Below are 12622 nucleotides of genomic sequence, written 5' to 3'. Positions count from 1 at the left end.
CATCCGGCCGGAGGTCCACACTCCGCAAGAACCGCACAGGTTAGACCCTTACCAGTTTCCAGGAATAAGCTGAGATCGGCGGCATAGGAAAAAAACAAACAAAAAAAACGGGACAAAACCAAAGTGTTGCTCTTGCAACACATTTTATTACAAGTAAAGCGAATCAAATTGGTTGAATCCGTAACTTCCACCTTGTTGCATTACATCTTTTGCAACTGGGAAGTCTAAAATAGAGTAATTAATATTTTGAATCAACTAGCTTCGCGAAATTTTAAATTAATTTCAAATTCGTTCCCTTTGGGATAAATTTGTAGTTTGGTGCCCTAAAATGACAGAAAACCAAACCTTCCCCTAGCCCAAACTTTAAAAAGAAATTTTAATTTACGTTTGAATGGGCTCTCCCTCAATTATCTTAGACCTTCGGTTTGATCACCCCTGGTAAAAAGCAAAACAAATAAACATGCATCGACCATGTTTTTATGGCACTTGGTATCTACCAAGTGACACATAGCAATCGCAAATTCTGTCGGTCTGTCCCGGTTTTGCTACTTTAGGCACTTCCAGGTAAGCTAGAACGATGAAATTTGGCCGGCATATCAGGAACCAGACCAGATCAAATTAGAAATTGTCTTTTCCCCGATTTGACCATCTGGGGGAAGTGGGGGGACGGCTAAATCGAAAAAAATAGAAAAAATGAGGTATTTGTAATTTATGAACGTGTGATCGGATCTTGATGAAATTTAATGTTTGGAAGGATATCGTGTCTCAGAGCTCTGATTTTAAATCCCGACCGGATCCGGTGACATTGCGGAGATTTGGGGGAGGGGGAACCTAAAATCTTGGAAAACGCTTAGAATTTAGGGATCGGGATGAAACTTAGTGGTAAAAATAATCACGAGTCCTAGATACGTGATTGACGTAACTGGAACGGATCCGCTCTCTTTGGGGGAGTTGGGGGAAGGGTTAATTCTAAAAAAATAGAAAAAATGAGGCATTTTTAATTTACGAGGGAGTGATCAGATCTTAATGACATTTCGTGTTTAGAAGGACCTCGTAACTCAGATCTCTTATTTTAAATCCTGACCGGATCAAGTGTCGTTGGGGGGGGGGAGGTGGAAATCTAGGAATAGACTTAAAGCGGAGAGATCAGGATGAAACTTGGTGGGAAGAATAAGCATAAGTCCAAAATATTTGACGGAAATAACCAGATCCACTCTCTTTGGTGGAGTGGGGGTAACTCGAAAAAAATAGAAAAATGAGGTATTTGTAACTTACGAGCGGGTGATCAGATCTCAATGAAATTTGATCTTTAGAAGGATCTTGTGCTTTAGAACTCTCTTTTCAAACCCCGACAAGATCTGGTGACATTGGGGGGGAGCTGGATCAGAAATCTTGGAAACAGGAAATCTCGGAATATGCTTAGAGTGGAGTGATCGGGATGAAACTTGTTGGGAAGAATAAGCACAAGTTATAGATACGTGATTGACATAATTGGAACGGATTTGTTCTCTTTAGGGAAGCTGGGGGCTGTTAATTCGGAAAAATTAGAAAAACTGTGGCATTTTAACTTAAGAACGGGTGACCGGATCTTAATGAAATTTGGTATTTAGAAGGAACTCATGTCTCAAACCTCTTAATTCAAATCTCTACCAGATTTGTTGACATTGGAAGGAGTTGGAGGGGGAAATCGGAAGTCTTGGAAAACGCTTATAAATATCGTAGATATGTGATTGACATAACCAGACTGGATCAGCTCTCTTTAGGAGAGTTAGGGGGTGGGTCTAGGAATAATTTTGGGGAGAGGAATAATTTTCCGTGGAGGTGGAGCTGGATTTCCTGGTATTTTTAAAAAACGATTTGAAATAAAATAATTTTTTTTCCCTCTGAAAGTATGCCTAAGGTTCAACTTACTTGACTTATCGCTCCTTCTCAGCAGGGTCGCCAGCGTAGAGGGAACTGGTTGACAACACCGTCAGTCTTCTCCATGTAGCCCTGTCCAGGGCTAAGGATGGGGCATTATTTGGGTTGATGTTGCGATTGAGCAGCTGTTGGTTTATTAAATCATCCCATCTTGTGTGCGGCCTTCTTCGGGGGTTTTTCTAGCCATTTTCTGAGAGATTTAAGTCCGAGATGATTGCACTTCCTGGCTGAAGGGCCAAGAAACGGAGATCAGCATCGCCGGTACGGACTGTCAAGTCTAATGCCGTATCCTTTACCTTTACCTGTGGGGGGATTCTTAGTGAGAGACGGAGTAGGTGGTCATACCACCTTAAAGAACGGCCTTTTAATTGGGTAGAGAGGCTCGCAATCTTGAAGGTCTTCAGGATCTCAGTATTGCGGATCTTGTCATACCATTTGAAGCCTTCGACTCGACGCAGGTGTCTAGCCTGAACAACATCGACCCTTCTTAGCTGTGTAGAGGCTATTGATCATGTTCCAGATGAGTACAGCATGATGCTTGAGACTGTAGCGTTGTAAATTCGGGCTTTGGTATTGCAGCGAATTTGCGATTTGTGGAAGACTGCTCTCAGGAGTCGTCCGAACGCAGAGCTTGCCTTGTCTGGCAAGCTCTGCTTGGCCGGCAAGGCTATCCGAAGGTAGTCTAGAAAAGTTTAAGGTACTTGAGTATTATATGAGAAACACTCGAGACATTACCCAGTTTTCATCCCGGTTAGTTTGTAATTTGTAATGTATAGTGATAGAACATAAGTGTCTGACCATAGATAGCTATATTTCTAAGATGGGTTAAACGGGCTAAGAAGTATTTCTGTTTTGATGGCTAATTTAATATGTTCCTAATCTTTTAATTTACTCTATGTGGTGTAAACGATTGTCTCAAGGCAATGTGTTTTAAATCAGGTATGTATGCATGCAGGGGGAGAGGGTCTTTGGGACCATGTAACGTCGAAGTACCAAGATGTTAAAAATTCTTATTTTTTACCTATAACAAATAAAAATATACATATAAAAATGCATATTACATATGAAAACATACCCCCTCCCAAGGACATATTTATTGCTCCAAAACGCTTATATATAATTTATTGGGTTCTCTTCTGTATTACTATCACCCATTCCGAAACTAATTTTTACAAATATTAATAATAAAAAAATATAAAAAGGCTTAAACTAATTACTAAAAACATTAATATAAATCAAAAATAAAAAATTTCCAGCTATTGATTGTGCTAATATTAATACTATAATAATTACACCCCTCTCTCACAGTCCAAGTTTTCAGCTTCGTCAGTCAACTTTGAACATGCGTCATTGCTGGCTGATGACTTAAAACCAAGTTAACGATTGACTTCATATTCCCAAAAATGATCTTTCATATCTTTGTTATTATTTTGTATTGCTAACTTATGTAATAGTCTAATTTTCTAATTTAGCTTACCTGCTCACAGAAGAGGGAGATAATTCCTAGGAGGTAGATTTAATGAAACCTGTTGATAAAGCACAAAACGGAAAAAACTGAGTGATTTAAGCTAGATATTAACATATACAGCGATCGTCATAAGTAGATTTATTATACTGATTATCGATTACTGACTCGTCAGTAGTAATTCTACTGATGACGATCGCTGTATATATGTGATAGAAATATCTGAACTTTTGTACCTGTTTTTTTGTTTTTTTTTGTTTCACTGTTTAAATAAATGGATTTATCCCCACTTGAAAATTTATTTGTTCGTCATAGATAGGCAGTGTGGTGCAAGAAGAAAATACCTAATTTAAGGTGTTACATCAAAAATAGTCAAAGATCCTTTTGAATGTAAGACTATCTTTTATCTCCAATCCATTAACGTCCTTTTTCTTTTCTAGGTTGAAATTAAGAGCTGAGCTGAGGTGAGGTTGAAATTAAGAGCTGAGCTGTAAATTCCAAAATTATGAAATTAAATCTGTGAGGTCTCTATACTGTTGCCGTCTTTTTGTGTGATAGCCTTTATTTTCACAGAAAAAGGCGTTGCAGCAGACGTGGCCCCTAATAATTATAAAGTTTAAATAAAAACCAAGGGTTCTCAACCTTAAGTAAAGTTAATTTCAATAAAAATATTGTTTTTCTTTATCTCCCTTTCTTGTATTTTAAAAGAAATGGAACCCTTAACATTTTCAAATCTATTATATTTTTTGCTCATCCCTTGCTAAACGGATTTACTGCTCATCTAAGCTCATCTACTCCTTGTGTAACCTCTCCACCTCAGCCAAGGAGCAGCTTTCTGAGTCAAGAAACAAAGAAACAAAAGAGTCACAGACATTTTAGTCTATTCATCTTAATAAAAATTGTTTAACTTTTTTAAGTGAAACTTTCTTATTTTGTATACTTACAGATTATCGTATACTTGCTACTTGCCGATCCTAAAGAAAGGAATTATTTAAGGAACCCTGATAAAATCATTGAGTCAATTGGAAAGGTGACCTTGCTCAAAATCATAGTCGTGGAATGTTTTTATTATCATTATTGTTACAAAAAGAAGAAAAAGAAGTATCACATCTTTGCGCTAAATTAATAGAATGGTAATTACAAAATGATAAAATAGAACAGTACTTTAAATATAATTGTTGAAGCGATTCTTTCAATTTCAAGTTTGATAACTTAGAGGAGTAGGTTTATGCTCCGGAAGTGAGTTCAAAGCTGGAAAACCGGTCACTTCTAATTGGAATATTTCTGGAAATCTAAGAATATTCTAAAACATACTCTTGGAGCTATTTTGAGCTATGCTTTGTGTCAAGGTTGTATAGGAGAGGAAGGTTGTACTAATTTTGCTTTCATCTGCTTAGTGCTTATCATAAGTATGGCTTACAAATTATATGAGGCTTAGACGGTAGAAGCTATTTTCTATGTAGTACCAAATATTAGTCTATGTATTGGATTTCATAAAGTGGGCAGTATCATAATTTGATGTTTGGATTCATGAAATTTTCCTTTTTTTTGGTGGGTAATTTCCTGGTAAAAAAGAAAGAAATTTAAATTTTCAAATGCCTTAGCCGCACAACAGAGTTATCAAAGTTCTATGAAAGTGGAGTTTCGACAGGATTTTGGGGTTTCTTGAGCAGGATTTCTTAGATTCCCGGTAATATTTTTAAAGAGAAACAAGTGGAGGCACTGTTTTTCGCTTCAAAATGTTTCTAAAGTAAATAGAAATCGTAATATTTTTTAATATTCGAATTTTTAAACGAATGTGGTAAAAAGATTCGGCCCGTCTGCGCGCTGATAAAATTCTAGCCAAGAAACAAAACAATTAAATCAAGGTGTAAGGGGGGTTACGCTGGATATGAGTTTGGTGGCACGTCTTTCAAAACTGTTGTATGTTTTTTATAAAGGTTTATGGCTTTTGGGGAGGGAGTGGAAAGGTTATATTTAACTAGCCGCAGATTTTTTAACATTGATACTGAAGTTTAGTTCACTGTCAATGGTAAACCAAAGATCTTGCTCTTTATTTACAAAGAAGATTGGTTGGCTTCTTAATACTTAATTCCCTTAAGTGTGACATCTATGGATACTCGGGGCATATCCATAGACCGAAAACGCGGCAAATCTGTTCAATTGTCTTTTTATCACCATCATTATCAAGACTTCCTCGATCGTTTCTTCAAATTGGGTGTGGCGGAGCGGACATAGCCCTTTGGCTGTCATTTTAGCCAGCCCTTTGGCTGGCCAAAGAAAATGTCAATTATAAAAAATGGTAAATACATAGCACTGTTTAACTTCTTTAAATGTATAGTCGTCGACCTTTTCTAATAGGAAACTAGTCTAACAAAAGCTGCAGGTCTTTGGTGTGTCTCTGGTTAACCTATAGGCCTATATTTAATAGAGCACATACACAACCCCATTAATGTGCAAATATATGCCATGAATTGCGTCCCAAATCGAAAATGGTAAAATTCTAGTTAATTCACTTCTTGCTATCTCAGAAAGGGTTTATGTTAGGAAAATGGAACTCTCAGGGCTGAATCTACAGACTTAATTATGTCTTAGGAAGGTATTTTGAAGCAGCTAACTCCACTCCTCCCTCTAGAGGATCCTGACCTTTATAAATATGTGTGTCATAAAAGTGAAACCTTGCAAAATAGATCTTCTGCCTTATTAAAGTACAACAAAATTATTTTCAGCTTCATAACTTTGCTCAATTCCATTTTATAAGGTTTTAAAGATATGGAAATGCATTTCCTAAAAATTGAAAAGAAAATATTGATATGGTTCAAAATTCTACTCAAAATAAAAGCAGTTGCATTTTAGAACTAAAGGCAGAGATAAGGCAACTAGTAACTGAAAATCAAGGTAAAATGTTGTTTTGTCAAAATTTCAATAGGTATAGACCTGTCATGTAGGCAAATTTCACGGCCCTCTAGAGGGAGAAGGAGTGGAGATGGGTACTTTAAAATACCTTTCTGGGACATACTATAACCTGTAGACCCATGCCTGAAAGTTTCATTTTCCTAACCTAAACCCTTTCCAAGATAGCAGGAAGTTAAACTCAGGTAAAATGAAGGTTTTTTGGTAAATATGAGACACTCTATATCTCTTACCATAAAATAAAGAGAGTAGACCTATACCACTAAATGCATTTTTTTTGTGTTATTTCCAAATATAGCTCTTTAACTGAACATTTTGTTTGAAGCCCTCTATGGACCCTTGAAAATAATAATTTGTTTTTTTCTTGTCCTTTTGAATTTTACATTTTCATTGAAGTATTTCAAACAACATGATGCATATGGGGAAACAAGGGCTTTGGGAGGAGTTTCCAATAAATAAAACAACATTTTTTGAAGTTTAAATGGCTACCCTTTTCATTAAAACCTTGTAAGTCCTTAGGCAATAAATTACAGTAAAATTATAGCAGTTTATTTAAATGGGTTACCAATAAAGTAAACATACCACTCAATGCCCTTTTTTATGCTCTTTATGAATATAATAATTGCTTCTACCATAAATTAAATTCAAGTACTTTTTAACCTAAACTTATCATAAATAATTTTAGCACTGAGAAAATGTTGCATTTTTTTTTAAAAAACAATGGAAAAGATGGCACCAGGTAAACATAGTATTATTTTGTGAAAAATGAGCAATATGTTATACTTTAATTAAAAATTTGTCATTTTTTAGAGCTCAAAAAGTGCTTAAATTTGAATTTGCAGTAGAAGAAATTATTATGTTCATAAAGAACATAAAAAAGACATTGAGTGATATGTTCACTTTATTGGTAAGTCAGTTATATGAACTATCATAATTTTTTTTAATTTTTTGTTTTTAAGAGCTCAAAAAGTGCTTAAATTTGAATTTACAGTAGAAGCAATTATTATATTTCTAAAGAGTATTAAAAAGGCATCAAGTGGTATGTTTACTTTATTTGTAAGTCAGTTGTATGAACTGCTATAATTTTACCCCTTACTATCCTTATCCCAGCCTTTGGAAGGTTGTTTCAATCCCAAAGGCCTTGTTACTTGGTCTATGGAATAAGACCTAGTTTTTTTCAGATATAGATGGGGAGAGGGAAATTTGTTGTAGCCCCTCATTTAGATTTTGTCTCCCTTGATTAATTATTAGGATTTTGTTTCCCACTATGACAGCTCCTACAGGAAGATGAGGCTAATACCAATTATTCATCAATGCATTCAAAATACTTGAAGCTATGAAGAAACTTTTCATATGACAAGGATATAAAAGATGAATGATTTATTACTTTATAAAATGAAACTTTTAAAAACTAACCAAATACACTAAAGGCTCTAAAACAATTGCTACAGAGTACTATATTAATAAGAAGTAGATAATGTGCATAGTTTAAGTATATGTGATCACTTTAAACTCAGCTAGAGTTGACCCAGCTCTAAATGGGTGCCTGGAGAAGGCAAGCAGGAAATGTGTATGCAAGCACAGGATGCCTGGTCCCCAACCCTCCATTGCACTTCCTGGCTGAAGAGCCATGAAATGGAGATCTGCACTGCTGGTTTGCACCTTAAGGGTCTAGTGCTGTTATACTTACTTCACTTACTGTCATACTTAATTCAAGTGTGCTATTTTCTCTGATACTGCTTCATTAATGTCACTCAAGGTGTTGCTGTGAAATGGTCAAGAGTTATAGATAAGATTCCAATATTTTTCAGATCTGAATATTTATCACTCCACATAACAATTGTCTGAGGGCTTTGGTATGACCTTAGTAGGTCTTCTATTGTAGTAATAACACAGAAAATAGATTCAGGTGCATAAAAATTTCATTCAATCTCATCCCATGCTGTATGTAAATGATTTTTTTTATGTTAATTTTTTTTTTAAATAGTCATTTTGTCCAGCATAGTCAAAAAACATAATTATGTCTTTTGAGACAACTTAATCCCCTACAGTCCCCAGGGTAGGGGCTGTAAGTTATGAACTTTGACCATTGTATATGTATAGTAATGGTTATTGAGAATTGAACTGACGTTTTCAGGGGGACTTTTTCATGTTCAGGGGGAGGGGGAGCAGGGGGTTCTGTTTGGTACTATACACCCCCCAAAATAAAAAAAACGTATCCATGAGCTTCCTCATAAAAAAAAAAAAAATGCAAAATTCCAAATTTTCATAGATATGAGACTGAAACCTCTGCAATACTGCTCTCTGATATGCCAAATTGGATGGTGTAATTTTCATGCCACTACTCCCTTGAGGGGTATTCTTTTGCCTTTTAGAAAATATGGCAGCTTTTCTCAGGCTTGGAGCTTTTTTTGTTAACATTAAACTTGATTAAAGTTTATCATTGTTCTTTTTTCTTTAGAGTTTTGGTTACTGGTAGCCCACGCCACTGCTTGCTTAAAGTTTATTACCATGAACTGTTTTGAATCACCAAATTCTAAGAACAAAGCATTGCACAAAAAAATGTGTCACATTTTTAGCTTTTATCTACCACAAAAACTCTTTCAAATTCTTTTAACAGCATTCATTAAGTTAGTTTTATAACTCCTCTAGTTGATCTGAAAGTAAAACTTAATAACATTCTAGAAAAATTTTATCTATGCTCTTTGACAACCTGGATACACATGCACTCTTTTGATTTAATCAAATTTAATGAGCAAATGTAGTAATAGAAGTAGCCCCAAAAAATTGAACCTAATGCCCTCAGTTGTTCTGGGGATATTGCTGAGATGTCTTATTGGCAACTAGCATAAAAACAATGTGTTTTGATTTAATTTTATTCATCTTAATGTTCTTAATTGCATTAGTTACAGTAAACATAGAGGCATTAAAACAATATTTAGTTTTTAAACATAATGGGTAAATTGTATAACTTTAGGGGGTTTACCTACCCAATAACCCTAGAAATATATGTATAATAGACTGTTCAACTAAACTGAACGAAATGCCTGTCTTAAAATTTTGATTGAAAGTGTTTGGAAAATTATGGGCTAAACAGGAGAGCTGATTTGTCCTCCAATAACTTTCAACTTAAAATGTGCGCTAGAACTTTTAATTCCTGATCCAATTAGCTCCTATAAAATATCAATGATATTATTAGCTATAATAGAGCAATACTGCCAACATATTGCTTATATGTCCTTTTAATACCTACATGCACATTTTTTTTTCATTAAACATTCTCTAAAAGTTTCATCTTAATGTTCTTAATTGCATCAGTTACAGTAAACATAGAGGCATTATTAAAAGTATACAAATAGTGTCTTCTGGCTATTTCAAAAGTTCGCCACAACTTGCCCAGAAAGGTCTAACTTTGTAATGTAATCTGTTATTGTAATATTGCTTTGCCACCCTTTTGACAATCTACATGATATACTTGATATACATGATAGGCTATGCAAAATAAAAACAAACTTTTACTATTATCAGAAATCCTATTAGGTTTCAAAGTATGATTTGGTGAACAAAAATTAAGAAAATTCGAATTAATGAGTTCATTATAAATGTAGCATAGATAAGTTTCACCAGTATCATATATAGGGCAATAATGCTGCCACAGCGAAGAGCAATGAGGGCAAAATGTATTTTTTTATTTATTTTTTGGTTTTTAGACCAGGGAACTTCGTAAACAAGGAATTTTAGAAGAAACTTTGAAATTGGCTCATTTGGTTGGAAATTAAAATTGAAAGCTCTAGTCCCATTTTTAGATTTCAGGAGTTATTGGAGAGCAACCATCCCTCCCCCCACACCCATCATTTTCTAAACATTTCCAATCAAAATTCTGAGATAGTCATTTTATTAAGAGTAGTCGAAAGGTCCAGTAAATATGTATGAAGATGACAACTTCCACCCACAGTCATGAGGGGAAGGGCTGTAAGTAATGCCCCAAAGGCATATAAGGCTCTTATAAAAAGGAGGGTTGTATCAGCTTAGGAAAGAGGGCTCATTAGATTAGAACTCAGAGACTCGTGTGCCCTTTTTATGAGTCAAATTGATCTGAAGGTAGTTTCCTCCCTTAAGTTCTATTTCCACAAAATACATCCAATGGGAGTTTTGAAATAGTTGTTTGTTCAAAAACAGTTCAAAGATCACATAACAGGGCCTTTGGGGTTGACATAATCTTCTAGAGTCTGGGGGCAAGGGTTGTAATATATGCTTCAGGGCATTCAAGATTCTTATGGATGGGATGGCTGGGTATACTTTAAGGAAGCCTAAATTGATTGAAAATTTAAAGTTCTATTTTTATAATCAAAAGTGAAGGAGGGTGACTAGCCCCACTCCCTGCTCTCAGACAGCCTATTTTCCCCAAACGCATCCAATTGGAATCGTGTAATTTCCATAAAGAGCATGCAACAATGCCTTCAGGGTTGACACAACCCCCAGAGTCGAGGAACAAGGGTTGTAAGTTATGCCATGGGAAGTATAAATTTATATGGAATGAGTGGCTACATAAATTTCGAATCAGATTGGGCACATGTGATTGGAAGTCGTGAGTTCTAGTGCTCTTGACCTCTTTTGAAATAGCTTAAAGACATTAACAGCTAGTACTCATTGGCTCCCAAGATAGTCCATTTTTTTTTATTTCAATTTCTTAGCACTTGAATGAAGGGACAGCACTCAATAATTACGCTGTGTAGGATTTGACAGAAAATGGTTTCCTTTCCTGGGTTATGATTTGCTTCTTTGAGTGAAAAAACGTCTATTCTTACTTATAAAAACTTTCATAAAAAATTAAAAGTTCTTGTTGCCTTTTTAAGTAACCAAAAAATTGGGGGGGGGGGGGGGGTAACTAGGCCTTCTCTCCTGCTCCTTTTTTCTCAAAATCGTTCGATTAAAACCATGAGAAAGCCATTTACTTAAAAAAATAAATTAATATGCAAATTTCGTTTTAATTATTCTTGAGTGGAGAGCTAAAATCAAAACATGCATTAATTCAAAAATGTTCAGAAATTAAATAAAAAAACAAGTTTTTTAAGCTGAAAGTAAGGAGCGATATTAAAACTTAAAAGGACAGAAATTACTCTGTATATGAAAGAGGCTGTACCCTCCTCAACGCCCCACACTTTACGCTAAAGTTTTAAAAAGTAGAGTTGAGAGAAATAGTCAAACAGAAAGTACAGAAAATAGTCAACAGAAAACAGCCTAGGGAGAAAAATTAGGGCTGGTATTTTTCCCTCCCTCACCCTTTTTCCATCCATTTCAATCATATTTCATTTTTCAAAGAGTAGAGCAAACCCAATGAAAAATCAGGTTTCAAATTACGTTTTTAAGGAAAGTATATTTTCTTTTTTCTCCTTTTTGCTCTTCTCTCTGTGAGTAAGTGATTTTAAAAAAAAATTGGTTTCTTCTCTGAGTAAGTGACTCGTTATCTTGCCCTTTCTTCACGAGCCAAAGAGCCTTTGGGGGAAATAATTTACAGGGATTCTGTTTGTATACATTTTTCGACACTAATAGTAAAGTACCAAGAATATCAAAATAGAAACTGTTTTTGCCCCTAGGCCGAAATAATGTACATAGACTCCACTCGTATACACTTTCCGGCGTATACACTTTCACTCCCTGGCAGTAGCCAGGCAAATTATGGAGTAGCCATTGTTCCCGTAGTATTTTTGTATTTTATATTGATCATGGCTTATATTGATCACATAGCTGCACCGCAGTTAAGAGTGAACTATAGCCTATAGGAACTAAAGTTTTAAGATTTTTTTTAAAAACAGTCTAGGCAGAAAATTGGGGCTGGTATTTTCCCTCCGGCCACCCCTTTTCTGTCCATTTTCAATCATATTTCATTTTTCAAAGAGTTGGGCAAACCCAATGGAAAATCAAGTTTCGAATTAGGTTTTTAAGGAAAGTTTCTTTTAGCTGCTCGAGTATCTATTGTGTCAGCTAATTCCCTTATCTGACGGTTCCCTCTCAGAAAAATGTTCCCTCTGCTTAAAATTTTCCTCAATCAAAACTACCTCGTTTTGTAAAATTACCAGTTTATTTGAAATCACCTCTGACTCATTCTTTTATTTTCCTGTTTCAAGGTACAGGGCATTTTGCATAGAAAAATTTTGTCCAATACATACACTTGAAAACTTCATGCAATTGTGTTGCGAGAGCAACACATTGGTTTTGTCCCGTTTTTTTTTGTTTTTTTTTTTCCTATGCCACCGATGTCGGCTTATTCCTGGAAACTGGTAAGGGTCTAACCTGTGCAGTTTTACGGAAAGTGTTGACCTC

At 35.3% G+C, this 12622-nt stretch overlaps 1 protein-coding gene across 1 annotated transcript in view; it reads right to left on the bottom strand.

Moving 5' to 3' along the window:
* LOC136037517 (actin, alpha skeletal muscle-like) overlaps positions 1-5514 on the bottom strand; it is a 10285-nt gene extending 4771 nt beyond the window's left edge. Inside the window, exons 1-2 of the mRNA XM_065720238.1 lie at positions 5474-5514; positions 2388-2602 (exon numbers count right to left, since the gene is read on the bottom strand). Of these exons, the coding sequence (XP_065576310.1) occupies positions 2388-2602; positions 5474-5514 (256 nt within the window). The remainder of the gene's footprint in view (positions 1-2387; positions 2603-5473) is intronic.
* Positions 5515-12622: the final 7108 nt, after the last annotated feature.

The sequence above is a fragment of the Artemia franciscana genome, chromosome 17, assembly GCF_032884065.1.
Source record: "Artemia franciscana chromosome 17, ASM3288406v1, whole genome shotgun sequence".
In the NCBI taxonomy this organism is placed as follows: domain Eukaryota; kingdom Metazoa; phylum Arthropoda; class Branchiopoda; order Anostraca; family Artemiidae; genus Artemia; species Artemia franciscana.
Note: the sequence above shows the minus strand (reverse complement) of the source record. Positions and strands in the feature narration are given on the sequence as shown.